General features: G+C 40.2%; 2 protein-coding genes and 3 non-coding genes across 6 annotated transcripts in view; all 5 read right to left on the reverse strand.

Moving 5' to 3' along the window:
• Positions 1-18,267, reverse strand: part of LOC112156842 (alpha-2-macroglobulin-like protein 1) — a 43,531-nt gene that overhangs the window by 23,463 nt on the left and 1,801 nt on the right. Inside the window, exons 5-30 of the mRNA XM_036214566.1 lie at positions 18,101-18,121; positions 17,477-17,645; positions 17,305-17,389; positions 17,066-17,186; positions 16,866-16,980; positions 16,678-16,787; positions 15,836-15,991; positions 15,462-15,698; positions 14,578-14,641; positions 14,207-14,352; positions 13,947-14,096; positions 13,688-13,873; positions 13,256-13,325; positions 12,944-13,076; positions 12,400-12,625; positions 12,189-12,318; positions 11,988-12,109; positions 11,816-11,867; positions 11,612-11,695; positions 11,360-11,536; positions 11,195-11,276; positions 10,741-10,897; positions 10,522-10,596; positions 9,751-9,916; positions 9,407-9,603; positions 9,113-9,328 (exon numbers count right to left, since the gene is read on the reverse strand). Of these exons, the coding sequence (XP_036070459.1) occupies positions 9,113-9,328; positions 9,407-9,603; positions 9,751-9,916; positions 10,522-10,596; positions 10,741-10,897; positions 11,195-11,276; positions 11,360-11,536; positions 11,612-11,695; positions 11,816-11,867; positions 11,988-12,109; positions 12,189-12,318; positions 12,400-12,625; positions 12,944-13,076; positions 13,256-13,325; positions 13,688-13,873; positions 13,947-14,096; positions 14,207-14,352; positions 14,578-14,641; positions 15,462-15,698; positions 15,836-15,991; positions 16,678-16,787; positions 16,866-16,980; positions 17,066-17,186; positions 17,305-17,389; positions 17,477-17,645; positions 18,101-18,121 (3,447 nt within the window). The remainder of the gene's footprint in view (positions 1-9,112; positions 9,329-9,406; positions 9,604-9,750; positions 9,917-10,521; positions 10,597-10,740; positions 10,898-11,194; positions 11,277-11,359; positions 11,537-11,611; positions 11,696-11,815; positions 11,868-11,987; positions 12,110-12,188; positions 12,319-12,399; positions 12,626-12,943; positions 13,077-13,255; positions 13,326-13,687; positions 13,874-13,946; positions 14,097-14,206; positions 14,353-14,577; positions 14,642-15,461; positions 15,699-15,835; positions 15,992-16,677; positions 16,788-16,865; positions 16,981-17,065; positions 17,187-17,304; positions 17,390-17,476; positions 17,646-18,100; positions 18,122-18,267) is intronic.
• On the reverse strand, positions 1,333-1,404 carry trnah-gug. Its single transcript has one exon. It is a non-coding gene; the product is annotated as a tRNA-His (tRNA).
• Positions 2,464-2,535, reverse strand: trnah-gug. The gene has a single exon. It is a non-coding gene; the product is annotated as a tRNA-His (tRNA).
• trnah-gug lies at positions 4,164-4,235 on the reverse strand. The gene has a single exon. It is a non-coding gene; the product is annotated as a tRNA-His (tRNA).
• The window catches only part of LOC112156734 (alpha-2-macroglobulin-like protein 1), a 41,509-nt gene continuing 31,039 nt past the window's right edge, over positions 7,798-18,267 (reverse strand). Inside the window, exons 34-36 of one of the 2 annotated variants that reach the window (XM_036214564.1) lie at positions 8,408-8,513; positions 8,296-8,335; positions 7,798-8,123 (exon numbers count right to left, since the gene is read on the reverse strand). In XM_036214564.1, the coding sequence (XP_036070457.1) occupies positions 8,120-8,123; positions 8,296-8,335; positions 8,408-8,513 (150 nt within the window). In that variant the 3' untranslated portion in view covers positions 7,798-8,119. The remainder of the gene's footprint in view (positions 8,124-8,295; positions 8,336-8,407; positions 8,514-18,267) is intronic. The other variant, XM_024289051.2, reaches the window with a different exon arrangement.

Genomic DNA, 18,267 nt, shown 5'->3' on the forward strand with positions numbered 1-18,267 from the left:
CACTTTAAGGGGTAAAAATTAGTTCTCAATTAGGGCTTCTTTCCTTCAATAACAAACTCAGGGAAACGACCATGGGAGGAACCGCTAAATTGAACAAAGACATGACAAAGCAATAGACATACTGGTGATACACAGACCAATTTCATGGCTATAGACATGGTCATGTAAGACCAACAGAAGAACAAATACCACAAACATATTGCTGTGACCCGGATTCGTACCGGGGTTGCTGCGGCCACAACGCAGAGTACTAACCACTATACGATCACAGCTATGAAAAGACTCTGCACATAGTTCTAGGCTTTGTTGCTATCAGTGACCTTTTTGGTGGATCAAAGTAGAACTTCAGGAAGAGTAGGAGTTCTAAGTTTAATATATTCCTACACAGTTATAGAAAAAAACACATCTTTGGTTCACAATCATGGCAGTTGACCCATCTGGACTTTATTCACAATGCTTTTTCAATGTCAGATAAGAGACATTTCTATTCAATACAAACTTGGCATTAGTCTCTGAACACTTGTAAGGGCTCAAAAGGGGGACTTGAAGAAAACATTTGTATTTTAACATTTGAAGGGTGAAAAAAAGTGTGCAAAGTTAGTACTTTTTTTGCCCTTTGAATAACAAACTCAGGGATATGGACTTGTGAGAAACCGCAAAATTGAACAAAGACATGACCATGACAACGCAATAGACATCATTGAGATGCAAGGATCTACTTTATGGCCACTAAAATATGCATCTAACACCAACATCATGAGTACATTGCTGTGACCCGGATTCGAACCGGGGTTGCTGCGGCCACATCGCAGAGTACTAACCACTATACGATCACAGCTACGAACAGACTCTGCACATAGTTCTAGGCTTTGTTGCTATCAGTGACCTTTTTGTTGGAACACAGTAGAACTTCAGAAAGAGTAGGAGCTCTAAGTATAATATATTCGTACACAGTTATAGAATAAAACACATCTTTGGTTCACAATCATGGCAGTTGACCCATCTGGACTTTATCCACAATGCTTTTTCAATGTCAGATAAGAGACATTTCTATTCAATACTAACTTGACATTAGCCTTTGAACACTTGTAAGGGCTCAAAAGGGGATTTGAAGAAAACATTTGTATGTTAACACTTTAAGGGGTAAAAATTAGTTCTCAATTAGGGCTTCTTTCCTTCAATAACAAACTCAGGGAAACGACCATGGGAGGAACCGCTAAATTGAACAAAGACATGACAAAGCAATAGACATACTGGTGATACACAGACCAATTTCATGGCTATAGACATGGTCATGTAAGACCAACAGAAGAACAAATACCACAAACATATTGCTGTGACCCGGATTCGAACCGGGGTTGCTGCGGCCACAACGCAGAGTACTAACCACTATACGATCACAGCTACGAACAGACTCTGCACATAGTTCTAGGCTTTGTTGCTATCAGAGAACGTTTTGTTGGAACACAGTAGAACTTCAGGAAGAGTAGGAGTTCTAAGTTTGATTTATTCGTACACAGTTATAGAATAAAACACATCTTTAGTTCACAAACCTGGCAGTTGACCCAGCTGGACTTTATTCACAATGCTTTTTCAATGTCAGATAAGAGATATTTCTATTCAATACTAACTTGGCATTAGCCTTTGAACACTTGTAAGGGCTCAAAAGGGGGACTTGAAGAAAACATTTGTATTTTAACACTTTAAGGGGTAAAAATTAGATCTCAATTAGGGCTTCTTTCCTTCAATAACAAACTCAGGGAAACGACCATGGGAGGAACCGCAAAATTGAACAAAGACATGACAGAGCAATAGACATACTGGTGATACACAGACTACTTTCATGTCTATAGACATGGTCGTGTAAGACCAACTGAAGAACAAATATCATGAACATATTGCTGAGACCCGGATTCGAACCGGGGTTGCTGCGGCCACAACGCAGAGTACTAACCACTATACGATCACAGCTATGAACAGACTCTGCACATAGTTCTAGGCTTTGTTGCTATCAGTGACCTTTTTGTTGGAACACAGTAGAACTTCAGGAAGAGTTGGAGTTCTAAGTTTAATATATTCGTACACAGTTATAGAATAAAACACATCTTTGGTTCACAATCATGGCAGTTGACCCATCTGGACTTTATTCACAATGCTTTTTCAATGTCAGATAAGAGACATTTCTATTCAATACTAACTTGGCATTAGTCTCTGAACACTTGTAAGGGCTCAAAGGGGGATTTGAAGAAAACATTTGTATTTTAACATTTGAAGGGTGAAAAAAGGTCTGCACAGTTAGTACTATATTACCCTTTGAATAACAAACTCAGGGACATGGACTTGTGAGGAACCGCAAAATTGAACAAAGACATGACCATGACAACACAATAAACATCATTGAAAGGCAAGGATCTACTTTTTGGCCACTAAAATATCCATCTAAGACCAACATCATGAGTACATTGCTGTGACCCGGATTCGAACCGGGGTTGCTGCGGCCACAACGCAGAGTACTAACCACTATACGATCACAGCTATGAACAGACTCTGCACATAGTTCTAGGCTTTGTTGCTATCAGTGTCCTTTTTGTTGGAACACAGTAGAACTTCAGGAAGAGTAGGAGTTCTAAGTTTGATTTATTCGTACACAGTTATAGAATAAAACACATCTTTGGTTCACAGTCATGGCAGTTGACCCATCTGGACTTTATTCACAATGCTTTTTCAATGTCAGATAGAAGGTATTTCTATTCAATACTAACTTGGCATTAGTCTCTGAACACTTGTAAGGGCTCAAAAGGGGGATTTGAAGAAAACATTTGTATTTTAACACTTTAAGTGGTAAAAATTAGTTCTCAATTAGGGCTTCTTTCCTTCAATAACAAACTCAGGGAAACGACCATGGGAGGAACCGCTAAATTGAACAAAGACATGACAAAGCAGTAGACATACTGGTGATACACAGACCAATTTCATGGCTATAGACATGGTCATGTAAGACCAACTGAACAACAAATATCATGAGCATATTGCTGTGACCCAGATTCGAACCGGGGTTTCTGCGGCCACAACGCAGAGTACTAACCACTATACGATCACAGCTATGAACAGGGACTGCACATAGTTCTAGGCTTTGTTGCTATCAGTGAACTTTTTGGTGGATCAAAGTAGAACTTCAGGAAGAGTTGGAGTTCTAAGTTTGATATATTCGTACACAGTTATAGAATAAAACACATCTTTGGTTCACAATCATGGCAGTTGACCCATCTGGACTTTATTCACAATGCTTTTTCAATGTCAGATAAGAGACATTTCTATTCAATACTAACTTGGCATTAGTCTCTGAACACTTGTAAGGGCTCAAAAGGGGGATTTGAAGAAAACATTTGTATTTTAACACTTTAAGGGGTAAAAATTAGTTCTCAATTAGGGCTTCTTTCCTTCAATAACAAACTCAGGGAAACGACCATGGGAGGAACCGCTAAATTGAACAAAGACATGACAAAGCAATAGACATACTGGTGATACACAGACCAATTTCATGGCTATAGACATGGTCATGTAAGACCAACAGAAGAACAAATACAATAAACATATTGCTGTGACCCGGATTCGAACCGGGGTTGCTGCGGCCACAATGAAGAGTACTAACCACTATACGATCACAGCTACGAACAGTGACTGCACATAGTTCTAGGCTTTGTTGCTATCAGTGAACTTTTTGTTGGAACAAAGTAGAACTTCAGGAAGAGTAGGAGTTCTAAGTTTAATATATTCGTACACAGTTATAGAATAAAACACATCTTTGGTTCACAGTCATGGCAGTTGACCCATCTGGACTTTATTCACAATGCTTTTTCAATGTCAGATAAGAAACATTTCTATTCAATACTAACTTGGCATTGGTCTCTGAACACTTGCGAGGGCTCTAAAGGGTGATTTGAAGGAAACATTTGCATATTAATATTTGTAGGGGGAAAAAAGGTCTGCACAGTTAGTACTTTTTTTGCCCTTTGAATAACAAACTCAGGGATATGGACATGTGAGAAACCGCAAAATTGAACAAAGACATGACCATGACAACGCAATAGCCATCATTGAGATGCAAGGATATAATTTATGGCCACTAAAATATCCATCTAAGACCAACATCATGAGTACATTGCTGTGACCCGGATTCGAACCGGGGTTGCTGCGGCCACAACGCAGAGTACTAACCACTATACGATCACAGCTATGAACAGACTCTGCACATAGTTCTAGGCTTTGTTGCTATCAGAGAACTTTTTGATGGATCAAAGTAGAACTTCCGGAAGAGTGGGAGTTCCAAGTTTGAGGAATTTGTAGCATGCTACTATGTTTTCTGTCTTGTTTCATATCTCAAAAGATGACAAATTAAGGAAAAACTGCAGTCCACTATAATCAAGAATACATTCCAAGCCATAAAATACCCTCTGTGGAAATTTTATCAAGACATTTGCAAATCTGGCTTCACTTTGAATGGTAAGAGGCCCACCTGTGAAGTGGAGCCCAAAACGTCTGTTCCCTCCCAAACCCTATTTCTTGATAAGGAAAACACTAGGCAACTCTTATGAAGTATTTACGGAAACAGGGATTTATACAAAAACGTCTTCAATTAATTCTCTCTGTCCCGCCTCCCTGAAGGATCGATTGCAGACTTCTTTGGAATGTAAAGTTTATGACTTTACGACACCTGGGGCCTGTTTCAAGAAGCAGGTTCAACAAATTTAGAGTTCAAACCTGAACTTAGAGTCACTGGACTCTAAATTCTCAAACTCAGGGTTTTCGGTTCCAGAACAGCTGAAAATGTTTGATTCAATCAACTTGAAGTTGTCAGAACCAGAATCAGGTGTGAGCGTCGCGACCATAAAAAGCCCCGATCAATGGAGCAAAGACAGCACGATTCACCATGGCAACGGGGACAAACATCTGAGTTACGTACTTCCGGCGACGGAAATTGATAAGTTCCTTCAAGCATATGCGACTATAGGAGAACATTTACTGCAAGAAAAGCAACACAGCTGCAGCGGTAGAACAGAGAGAAAATATCTGCAGTTATTTGAAGCATTTCTAATAACGAATAAATAATGTCAGGAAGGTTATTTTGTCTCTTGTTGAGTAAGGAGTGGTTTTTGATCTGTTACCAATCTAATAAGTAATCTCCGTGATCGTAACCCCCCCCCCACCACCACCACCTACACACACAGATATCACTGCACGCTAAAAAGAAACTGTAGCTGCCTGTTGAGAAATGTTTTAAATTATAAAAGTTCAATTTTTTTATTTGTACAGTATATCATTGCAGTATAAAGTGTAAAAACATACAAAATTATATTTGAATGTTTCACATAAAGGGGATCCCTGTTAAAAAAGCATTTATTTAATTTTAATTCTCAAGACTTAAAAAATATTTGCCGAATTTTTTTAAACGTAAAATTAACTTTCCATAGCCGGGAGTCGAACTCGCTACCCTTGCAGTGGGAGGCAGCGTTGCTGTCAATTGAGCTAATGTCTGACGCAAGTCCCGGATGGTGGATAAGTCCACATCGTTCTCAGGTGTTTGACATTCCTTGATTCCTATTGTTAAGGGTTTAAAATAAGGAAAAGAAAATTGTATTTTTAATAGCGAGTCCCTGGAAAAACTCACTATAATATCGCTGAAATAAAAATGAATCAGGAAACTGCAGTCAATTGACTCGTGTCCTCCAAATCCTCTACCGACGTAAATAACATTTCCTCTGGATTAATCAGCCTCCTGTCTACGTGATCCTCTATGAATGAACATGTCATTTTCGTTTCTACGTGGTGAAAACGTGACGTCTCTAATGTGAATGTTCTCTAAATGTTAATGAGGAACTTATATTTGAACATCCTTCACTTTAAAAAGGGGCGGGGGTGCCGGAGCCTATCCCGGCTACTGAAGGGCGAAGGCGGGGTACACCCTGGACAGGTCGCCAGTCTGTCACAGGGCCTCAATCTCACACACACATCCACTCTCACATTCACACCTAGGGGCAATTTAGAGTCACCAATGAACCTATGAAGCATGTTTTTGGACGGTGGGAGGAAGCCGGAGTCCCCGGTGAAAACCCACGCATGCACGGGGAGAACATGCAAACTCCACACAGAAAGGTCCCAGCCGGGATTTGAACCAGGGCCTTCTCGCTGTGAGGCGAGAGCGCTAACCACTGCGCCACCGTGCAGCCCTTTGCAGTTCCCATTGGTGCTTATTAAAAGTAGAAGATAAGATTGCTGTGGATATGGTAAGTGTAATACAAAAGTGCTCTTGGGCACTAGTCATTGATGAGACCTTATTAAAAACCCTGCAACTGCCTGCTCAACCAAATGATGTGGCCAATTTAGAAAACATGCTTTAAAAATATTACAATTCTGTGTAATACTCCCCAAGATGTGGATGGCCTAAAACAGAGGTCTACAACCTGCAGCTCCAGAGCCACATGTGGCTTTTATCTCTCCATGGTGACTCTCTGGCTTTTGTTATCTAGTTTAATAAGGAATTTTAGGCTAATTTCTTTTTTCTAAAAATTTAGCAATAAGCTAAAGTTTTTGGGTAATTTGTTATCTACTGAGATTTTTGAGGCTAATTTAGAGTTTAGCTTCTATTTTAGCAACAGGCTAACATTTTTAAGTGATATAGTTTACTGAGGAATTTTAGGCTAATTTGGAGTTTAGCTATAAGCAACGAGCTAGCTTTTTGGCTAATTTGGCATCTACTATTTTTACAAATTTTTACCTACTAAAAGGTAAAAATGAAAAAAAAAATCATATTTTCAGAAATGCTAGTTTCTTTTTAGATTTTTGCTTTTGATTGTGCCAAAAAAATAGGAATAATTAATATTTATTATTTTAAAAAACGGTAATGAAATATCCAAATTTCTTACAGGCTAAAGTAAATCTATTCTAGGTTTTGAATAGTCCAAATGGCTCTTTTACTGTTAAAGGTTGCTGACCCCTGGCTTAAAGGGACATGGAAGAAAAAAAAAAAAGAAAAATAAACTTTTCCTAAAAATCTGTTTTTGGTTAGTAACTGGTGTGCACAAGATAGAAACGTTTACGGAATCCCTGTGTATTTTTAGAAAAAAAAAATTAACTGCCAAGTTTTCTTTTTTTAAATTTTGATGAACCTTTAGGGGTAATAAGCAACACACTTTTTGGATGAATTTATTTTTTTTTTCTTTTGGGTAGTTAAGGGTTAAAACTGAAGGCATAAAATGGTCAAATCTTACAGGGACTACGACGAGCATGCACCTTTCACAGGGACAGCACTTCTGGGCTCACTTTGCATAGTCCACATGGATTAAAACCATGAAAATCCATACGACGTGCCGATATTTCACCTACTTCACCTTCATGTGATGCACAAGTCCCGCTCGCGTGAAAAATTAATACATCAAAATGATCACTCCACTGGCTCTCTAAGCGGTCTACGACCTTACTTTTTTGTGTAGGGCACCTGCGTACCCTTTTTAGGCTTGCCAATTTCTTACCCACTAAATGCCGGTATCCACTCATAAGGGCTGTTATGAAAAATCAATAGACATTAACAACCCAAAAAAAAATAATAATAAATAAATAAATAAATGCAGGATGGCCAATGAAGGATTTGCAGGGTGTTTGTCAACGTCTTGCCAGATTCAAAATACCCAAAAAATGTTTTGTTCAGAAGTTTTTATTCAAAGAATTCCACAGAATCACATAACCACCATAAATGTGGAGGCACGAGAAATCTTTACCACAAAGCCAATCAGGGAATGATGTTAATGATGAGACACATTTTCTACCAGGCATGAACAGACACCAAACGCTGGTTCTGAGTCTGTCTAAAGACAATAGAAGGAATTCACAAAATAAGAAAAAGAACTAAAAGAACAACCCTAGATTGAAGAACACACCCTGTTCACTCCAACAATATGTTGACTCTTCCTGCTGTCATCACTTCATGGCGTACTGAATCATAAAACAGAGCAACAGATTTTTACAGTATTTCTTTGTGTTTTGTATATTTTTGCTTAAAACCTCCACTAGCCCCACAATTCCAATCACGGAGGAGTTGAGCAGGAGATGGACGTCAGAGCTTTCACCTGCAGAAGAAAACACACTTTCATAAAAACACTGAACAAGTATAAAATATAATGAATAATAATAATAAAAAAAAAACACTGAACGAATATAGAAAGAAGCTAAGAAGACAAAAGATTAATCGGGCAAGATATGAGCGGTTCTACATTTAATAATAAATGCAGTATTACTTACTTTTTGCAGGGAGAATTGTAGTCAGTGACGGCCTGATCACCTGAAATGTAAAGTGAAAAACATCAGAAACAAACCCAAAATAGTTAAATATGGAGTCAGCAGAGAGTCGTACTTGTCTGATAGTAATCGTAGACTTTGACCACGGCTGGTTTCAGGTTTTCGACCTGCTGATCCTCCTCCAGGGTCACATCAAAAGTCTCTTTCTGACCCTTCTTTAACTGCAAGATACAAACAATCGTGCATGTGAATCCTGAATAACCTGATGCTTCATGAACCACTAAGCTGCGAGGCTTCGTACCGTGTCCAGGTAGATGTTGATGAAACCTTCCTCCACGTCTACACGCTTCACCAAGCGGTTTTCCTTCAGCTGTGACACAAACAACACACACATGTTGATAACACAAACCAGAAGAGCTTGTCTGGACTAGCTAAGATGCTAGGATGTTCTGTCACCATTTTCAAAGAGTCGTCCTGCAGAATGTAACCAGACAGCAGCTTAATGTTGATCACCACCATGTTGGTTTCCTCTCGTCTGCCCTGAAACCTGCAGGAATCAAAGCCAGCAGAACCCTCAGACAGACATTATGATATACTTCATGTTTAAAGTTCACATCTGCTTACTTGACTTGCACAGAGAGTTTGAACTCAGGTCGAGGAAGGTCACATTGACCTCTGGTGTTAGTGGAGATTTGAAAGGCGGAAAAGTCAGAAGGAGGAGGGATGTTGTAGAACAATGAGATCTGGAATGACAACATTTAAACATCAGCACCACGTTCTCTGAACACGTGGACTCCATCTGTTCTCTACTGTTACGTACCTGTGCCAGCACACAGCTCTGACCTTCAGCTTTGATTGTGTATTCTCCAGGAATCTCACTCAGTTTCTCCTCTTGGTAAAGAAGTCTGTTCTCCTTATTCACAGTGAAGCGTTTGTTCAGACCACCAGCTGAAGTCACTGTGACTGTAGTACTGCCCTCCGGACTGTAGGTGGCACTAGCATACTTGGCCAGAGCTTGGAGAGCCACCACTGTGTCCTGTGCAGCAGAAAGTGACAGTGTGTGGTTGATGTTCAAGCCTCCATGGTAGGGTCACATGACTGTAGGAGGAGCTACCTGTGTGGAGGAGAAACCGCCAAACGGATTCTGCTGCTGAGCGAGCCAACGCACGATACCGGCGGCGTAATCCAAACCAAAGCGAGGCAGAGATGGACCGGAGAGCAGAGCCAAGAGCACATAGGACGTCATCTCCACCTCCACGGAGTCCAGGTCTGTTTCTGAAGCACCGTCTCTCTTCCAGTGAATAGAACCTCCTGGAAACCAATGAAAAATACTCAAGTAATAGTGTTCAAAAACAAAAAAAAATAAATTGAAATGTGTGGGGCTCCACAAGGATTGTTAACCATTCTTTTGAATGTCCAGTAGGCAGGTTGTTGCCTCTTGAAAGTCTTTTGTCTTACCTTCGTTTGTGGACTTTTGGTCCAGTTGAGTGATGAGTTTGCTCCTCATATCCTTGTCTCCAGCCAGAGTGAAGGTGTAGGACATCAGGGCGACGGTGTACAGGTTGGTGATTTTATTTGCCGCTGCAGTCTTCAGACACTTCAGGCACTTCTGGACTACAGGATTCTGGGTAATAATGAACACACAAAGACGAAGTTTAGTCCAACAAGATTACCAATAATGAATAAAACTATTTGTGTACTATGAACTATAGACAACTTGCATCTCATTCATGTCAGTCCCTTGACATCAACACCAGATTAACAAAACACAGACATTTACTTACCTAAATTAAAGATTAAGATTACAACAATCGTTCAAAAAGACTTTCATTAAACACCTGATTGGACCAATTTTAACCTTGTGAGGTTTCAGGAATGGTACTATCCTTTCTGCAAAGGCATAAGAGGCCTCATGTGAGAGTGAACAGTGACTGTCAAAGGCCAGTCTCTCCAAAAACTCCAATATGAGACAAACAACACTTAAATTGGATTTCTCTACATAATTTGACACTTCGGTTTAAGGTTTTGCCTCAGTGTATTATAAACCTTTATCCCTCTGTTACTATTTACCAGGCTTAACGTACTAAAACTAACTCTTTTTCTAGAATGAAAACAAATTATTGCTTTACAAGTTTCATATTAAATATTTCAAAGACCCTTTTTTTCAGGGTAAAATAAAATAGTAACCGAGGATCTCTGACAAAGACAGGAAATAGAGTTGTGTCTCACGCTGGCATTTCCGTCCAGCTCCAGCATGGCAGCAGCAACATAGGCCGTCAGGGACACGTCATCACTCACTCCCCCCTGGAAAAGGGACCAATGTGATGACAAACATATTATTCTGTGTACATGACTGATACACTTACCACTTAAAAACCCTATGAAACATTTTCCGGATATGACTGTTTTAACCTAAAACTTTGACAGTTTAAGTGTTGAGTTCCAAACCTTCATGCCGTTGTGGAAGAGTTTCCCGACAGACTGGATGCAGCCGTCGGGCTTCTGGAGTCCAGACAGCCAAGTTCTGGCCTCTTGGACGTACTTTTGGTCCACAAAGATGTACGCTTTTGCAGCATTGAAGGACTTCATGACGAAAGTGGTAAGCCTACAGGAAAAAAGTCCAAATACTTAAAGATCATATCACATGGTGGTTAAAAAGTAGAGCAAAAAATATGATAGTCTTACATCCTGAACTGATAGAGAACACAGACCGTAAGCCTTTTTCTATTTTACGGAAATACATGTTCAAGAACCCATGTTAGCACGATATTGACATGCCTGTTGTTTATGTAACGCGACTCTACTTTACTGCCTCTTCCTCAGAGCCTTGATGGTTATATTATTTAAATTTAATCATAAGATAAAATCGCGTGTCAGTAAAACTAAACAGTAATATCCTGACCAGGTGTTTCCAGACGCGTCGCTCATTCCAAAAGCGCTGTAGGAACCATCATCGTGCTTGTAGTTGAGCTCCCTCTGATATCCTAAAATACACACATGAAAATTCAGTTTTTATTTTCTCTCTCCTTCTAGTTTTATCAAAACATGTGAAGGAGGTGAGTCTGACCGCTCTCCAAGTATCCTACAGCCGTCTTCAGAGTGGAGTCTTTCAGCTGTCCGGTGCTCTTCAGGTAGTCCAGAATAAAGATGTTTGGAGCAAACAGCAACATGTTTTGTTCTCCACAGCCGTACGGCATGGCCAAGAGTTTGTCCAGGTTCTTCATGGCCCGGCCCATCAGATCACCTGTGAAACCCAGAAGAGATGTCAGAGATCCGTAGACTGGTTCTGGTTCTCTCCATTCAGTGATGTTGTACTGACCCAGAACAGACACAGAGGCTCTTTCGGACCCGGTCACGAACTTCTCAGGAAGCTCAAGAGAGATTTTCTTGCTCACTGGTCTTTCTAACAACAAACAGATAGAAGACAAAAAACGTGTTCACATGTTGATCGAGTTTATAGTTTTTTTTTTCCCAAAATTTGACATTTTTATGAAAATATAAAAATGTTCCATTTCCCACTTACTTGCAGGACACAGTAGAGCGTTGTGGCTGATCATCTGTGGGACTCCTTCAGCCTGAAGGAGAGCATAAACAGTCAAACTGTCATGGAAGTCGACAATGCTAAAAACACTAAGAAATTCAATGCGCGATTGAACTGTAGTAATAGGATTATATACTTTCTATTAGGTACTAACCTCCACCAGCAGGTTGGTAATCACAGTGTCGATCCGGCCCTCAGTAGGGACTGTGACCTTCTCATTTCCACATCTCTTGTTGCTCCTCTCAGCCTCAGCGCTAACCTTCAGACTCACATCACCTGTTGGTACAAATAAATGTAATTTTCTCAGTTTCAGAGACAGGGTGGTCTCTCTTTAGACTCTTTAGTCCAGCACTACCTAGAGCAGTTGGAGTCACGATCCAGGAGAAGGTCTTGCTCTCCTCGGCACACAGACACACACTGCTGTAGACGCAGCCGTCACAGTTCTTGAAGGTGAACTGATCAGAGTTGGCCAGAGTTACCTTCACCTGCAAAGGACAGAAAAACTCAGATCAAGAAAATATTACTATAGAAACAGATGCTTGTTCAGATGTGGAGAAACTGTTTACCATGATGCACTTGGGGAGGTAGTTGAAGACGGTGGCTTTGAGAGTGAACACCTCGCCTCTGACCACGGAGTAGGGCAGAGTGAGGCTGACAAAGAAAGGCTGAAAGGCTGTTAGTCCAACGTTGGGGGCAACGCCAAAGCCAGCAGGAGACACGCAGAAAGCTCCAGCTGCCCACTTAGTGATGGTGTCAGGGACGGTCTTCTGCAGACTGGTGGATCCACTGGATCTGCAGCGAAGAACCAGAAACATGTCAAATATTCCTTAAATGAAGAAAATCTTTCATCAAGGCATCAATCTACTCCTATTAGAGCTACATGTTCATTAACTTGTTTGTGACACCTTTTTTTGGTTCAATGCAGGAATGTGATGGCATAAAGTTGGCTGTGATCTGCTAATTGGCTATATGGAGTCAAACCCATTCCATGAATCCTCCACCACCATGCCTAGCTATTATAAGCTATTAGCTATGAGCTATTTCAAGTTAATGAATTAAGTAAAAAATACACACAGTGTACACAATTTTGGACAATTTAACGTTTTTTACCCCACAGAAACCAAGTCCCAGATCCAGGTTTCAGGGAAATATGTTCTTATGGTCTCCGTTTTCGGCGTCTCTCTGGCCGGGGCCGGCTCATTCATCGGTACAGGCCTAATGCCATCAGGAGCTTCAGGTCTTGCTGAAAGGACACATGAGAAAAACAAAATGAAACAATAAACCTATTTAAAGAAGACGACCAACACTGTTTGTGTTTGATTGTTTATTAGATCTTTGATTAATAAAAATATTTTGTCTTTTTTAAAGAATTACACTTCTTATCCCTATTATTATAAAAGAAAGAAAAAAGCATGCACCTACCAAGTTCAAATAGAAAGCAAGGTCTGGGTGCTCTCACATCAGAGTTTGTAATTATTTTGATCCCAGTGTTCTGAAAAAAAAAAGACAAAAGAATAGAAATCGAAAGGGTCATGAAACACCTGCGAATATGAAGTATCTGATCAAAAAGACAGCAGCTCTATCAGAAGAACTCAAATGTTATCAGTGAGAGTAAATGGATTAAAGACAAGTTATGGAATTCAAAGCTGCATATACAACATAATCAATTCTAGTTTCTAAAATGAACAGAATAACACAGTCAAGAAGCCAAACAGCAGAAAAGCAAAGAGTCCCAAAGCAAAATCGTCATCTAAAATGGCAGAGAATACAATTAAACTACAAAATAATTGGACAAAATGTGCTTGAACCGTAGTGACGTTTGCTGCAATTAATAGGAAACGTAAATTCCTTTACCTTGAAGATGGTGTAGACGTCATCCCCCTCAGAGAAGGGTAAAATGAGTGAACGCTTATCACGACGACTTCTGGGCTCCAGTGGAATTGGTCTTGGCCATGGTCTAGGAAAGCAGGGGTTGAAGGAGAAGTCCTCAACCCGATAGTCGTACCCCCACATTTTCTGGATGGGCAGCTGGTTGTAGACCTGTAAGGAAAAGACTTTGACCATCAATCTGGACAAAACAGTAGTAACTCTTAAGTCAAAGGGTAAGTCATACATAGTCGGTTGTGAGCTCCTGTTCTGACTTGAGCAGGAGGACGCTCTGGTCGATGGCTCTAACGGAGCAGAGGGACCCAGACCGAGCCTGAAGGGTCAACGTGGTCTTTGCTCCTGGAAGCTCCTGGGTAGCTGAGAACTTCAATGATACCTGACCAGGAGACATCAAAGCACACAAGCTGGTTAGGACACAGTAAGAAGTTCTTTGATGGACATCCCATGAAGTTCCACTTCTAAGAAGTTTAAAATAGTAGGTAGAACCTTGTTATTGAGGCAAAGCTGAATGGGGAAGTCCCGGCTGTCGGCCACAATTTCTCCACTTGACAACATGGTGTAAACCACCACCTGGGCCACTGGAGCCAGGTCCATCACCTTGGTGAGGGGTATGTTTATCTTTCCTGTATTGACTGGAGAAAGACAGTTTAAATAGTTACAGCCATATATCTAAGCTCTCCCATTTCCATGATGTCGTTATTACACACAATTTCACACCAAAAACATTCAATTAAGTTTTTGTCTGAAATGTCTTGGTAAAGTCATTACATTGTATAAAAATGTGTCAGTTGAGTATTGCTTGTATGTATCATTAGCTTGTAAATCTGAATACTATATTTGACTCAAAACTGACATACCTGTTCTATGCTTCACCGCCACTGGGACAGTGCCCTGTTGCACAACTGAACCCTTGGACTCCACCTACGAGGAAAAACAACACGACGAGTTGGAGATACAGACAAACAACATGCATACACCCTAAACTCAATGTCAGGACGGACACATTCTTCAAAAAAGTACGTAAATGTCAACACTGTAGGTGTGGTAAATGTAAAGAAATTGTGTTCATCTTAGGCACAAAGAAGCTGTAGCAGGACTGTAGTGGAAAAACTGTCCAATTCTCATGCTACCACACTGACTTGTTAGGAAAAAGGACTAAAAGTAAATTACATTCCGAGGGAAGGTAAATTAGCTAAATCAACTAGTTAGGGAATCCCTAATATAATTTGATAATTCAATACACCTAAGACACAATACCAGTAGACCAGCAATGTTTACCAATTACATCCAAAAATAATTTCCGTTTACTTTGTTAGACGTTTTTCAAATTTCTTGGGCTTTATTAGCCCTTTTATACAAAACTCACTTAACTCTAGCGCACTATCACTGGGTGATAAGTAAAAGTATTCACATGAATTTCAATATGTCACATTTTTCTGGGTGTCATGAATAAAGTTTCACATGTCCCAGGAATGGGCGGACCAAGGATCAAGTCTCCAGTATCATTATTTATTTTTTTAAGGATTTTTTTTCTTCTCAAATTCCTAATTTTTCAGCCATTTTCAAGCCTTCCTATGTATTTATTTTCCATTTTGTTACATATAATAAAAATTAAAAATAACTAATATTTTAATGGTAGCGGTTACAATATCCTTTTAGCTAAGGTTCTACATTATATTACATTATGCGATGTTGGATAACTTGGTTGGACTTTAAAATGAAATCACTGAGATGAGCTTACCATGTAAAAGAAGTTAAGAGACCTTTGCCCTCTCTGTAGATCCTCCCCCTGGATGATGTACTGAGCCTGCAGGGATCCATCTTTGTCACACGGTAGATCCACTCTGTCCCCTATGAACCCCACAAAGCTCTTGCTCTTGGAGTAAAATCTTGTCACATAGTGGTAGGCCGTCCCGTAGTCAGGAAACCGAACTCCAGGAACCGTTTGTTCATTTTTTTCTTTCATAATGGTGGTCGCCTGTTACGATGATAAGATACAAAACCAGGGTTATGCTTCAAAACAAACCTATTTTATCTTCTTGTTGGGTTATTCGTCCAGCATGACACCACTTCAGAGCTGGAAACAGCGACCTGCCGTCAAAGGTCTGTACTTACCGACAGAGAGACTGATTCGGACCACGAGGATGTGTCCAGAGAAAACGTAGCGAGGCCGTTCTGATCCGTAGAGAGGGTGAACGTCAGTGAGTCTTGAACATAAAGGTAGACTGCTTGGTTTGCAATGGGGCTGCCATCTGCACCAACCACTTTGATCTGCAAAGATAAAAAAGTAATAGATATTGGCTAAAGGTAAAAAAGAGGTTCCTTTGACAGAACTATTTGAGGCTATACAGCAGGGGTATTCAAATCCAGGCCTCGAGGGCCGGTGTCCTACATGTTTTCCAACCATTGAAGCTCCTTATTGGCTAAACATACCTGATCCTGGAAATTAGCAGCAGATAAGGCAGGATTTCTGGAAAACCTACAGCAGAGAGGCCCAAATCCAGGCCTCGAGGGCCAGCTTCCTGTAGGTTTTCCAGAAATCCTGCCTTATCTGCTGCTAATTTCCAGGATCAGGTATGTTTAGCCAATAAGGAGCTTCAATGGAAGGTTGGTTGGAAAACATGTAGGACACCGGCCCTCGAGGCCTGGATTTGAATACCCCTGCTATACACTTAAAAGTGGGAGAGGATATAAATGTAAGCCTCCATGATTATTCCATGTGTCAAAGGTCAGTATTGTCATTCCCTTTGGGTTCATGGGGTTGCTGGACCCTTTCTCAGCCACTGTTGGGCGAAGGTAGGGTACATGCTGGATAGTTGATGGTACTCTCACGTATGAGACAACTAGTAGGTTTTTGGACAATATCAACAATATCATTTGTACAAAGTACCAAATATTCTAGTAAGATGTGACAAAATAAAGCCATCTAGTATGATTTCCAAAATGCTAAACCTTACCTTTCCTTCAAGTGGGAGGCCCGGCTTGTAAGAAGAAGACACGTCCTCAAAAGTGATAGTTCTGACCTGAGAAGTGAAGATGGCGCTTCCACTGGCTTTAAGAACGACACCTGCATGACAACATCAAACCTTATTAGGAACCAGGGATAGTAACACCAAGAGTGACACCCAGGTCCGGTACGACATACCTGTACCAGACTCCTCTAGTTCAGCCGTCACCTCAAACGAGTCAAAATAGTTGAATGCATTTATGGCAAAGCCGGCCAAGGCTATAGTTTGTGTGGCGCACCCGTTTTTGTCCGTCTGCAGAAACATTTTTCAAAAAGGTGACTTTCCAAGATTTCTGACATTTGAGGACATTAAGCTATATAAAGTACAAAATACTCACTGAGAGGTTGAATGTCTTGCAGATGTCTTTCTGTTTGGAAGTCGACAACCAAAAAAACGGGCTTGTACGTCTGCAAAATTCGGCTTTGACTGAGCCCAGGACTGGTTTCCCATACGTGTATCTGCAGGAATATAAACACAGTCATTACTTCATACTTTCGGAACACCTTTATATGGTCATTTTTTTCTTATTATTACCTATAAAGACAAATAACCTAGTAAACATTTCTAATCACTCACTTTCCACAGATTTTCATCGTAACATCGTCATCCAGGATGGTGATCACACTGGGCAGGTTTATAGTTACTTCAAACTTTGGCAAAACTATATAGGAGACAAAGTCAATTCAAAGTTAGAAATGAAGAAAAATATGTCTTTTAATCCTTGCTTAAACCTCTCAATGGTCTTTACCATATTCTTTGATCTCAAAGTTGTAGGAAATCGCTTCGCCTTTGTCCGTCTCCGCAGTGATCGTGTAGATTCCTTGAGCAGCTTCAGGAATGGTGGGGTGGGAAAGGTCAAGAATGCCTCCTTTAATGGACTTGTCCAACCATTGAGCGATGCGGTTGGTGTTGGGATCCTGGTTTAAGACATTAATACTTATAAAAATATGTTCAATCAACAATCTCAAGTCTTTAATTTTCAAATGTTGCATTGAACTCTTTGGTCTATTTTTGACTAACTCCAACACAAGAGGACAACACCGAGCTACAACGTCTTCAAGAAAGCTAAGAAATGAAAGTAACTAAAACTAATACAGATTACAAATCAACCACAAGGTACCTTGGTACTCAAGAAAGGTATGTAGCCACATTGTTAAGCATGGGTAAACAACAACAAATTAAACTGTGATTCAAAATAAGTTTCTGAGAAGTATTTTACATCATTTATAAAGTACAACATGAAGGAAATGTACACACATATGCTGATGATACTTTGGTTTAAGTATCTTAACAAGTTTGTCTTTTCAAGTTATTTGAATGATAGGAGATAACTCTCCAGTTATGGCTTTAATGTATGGATTCAATTTCTTACCTCAATTGTCACTTCTTTATACTGAAAGAGAAGAAATAAATGAGTCATTTTATATATATATATACCTACAATCGATACAAACAACATTAAACGGTAAAGATTTTATATCAAGTTGACTGAAGCTGATTACAGCCAGCAGCAGGGGCGGAGCTATAAGGGGGTGGGGA

The sequence above is a fragment of the Oryzias melastigma genome, linkage group LG2 (genome assembly GCF_002922805.2).
Source record: "Oryzias melastigma strain HK-1 linkage group LG2, ASM292280v2, whole genome shotgun sequence".
Lineage (NCBI taxonomy): Eukaryota > Metazoa > Chordata > Actinopteri > Beloniformes > Adrianichthyidae > Oryzias > Oryzias melastigma.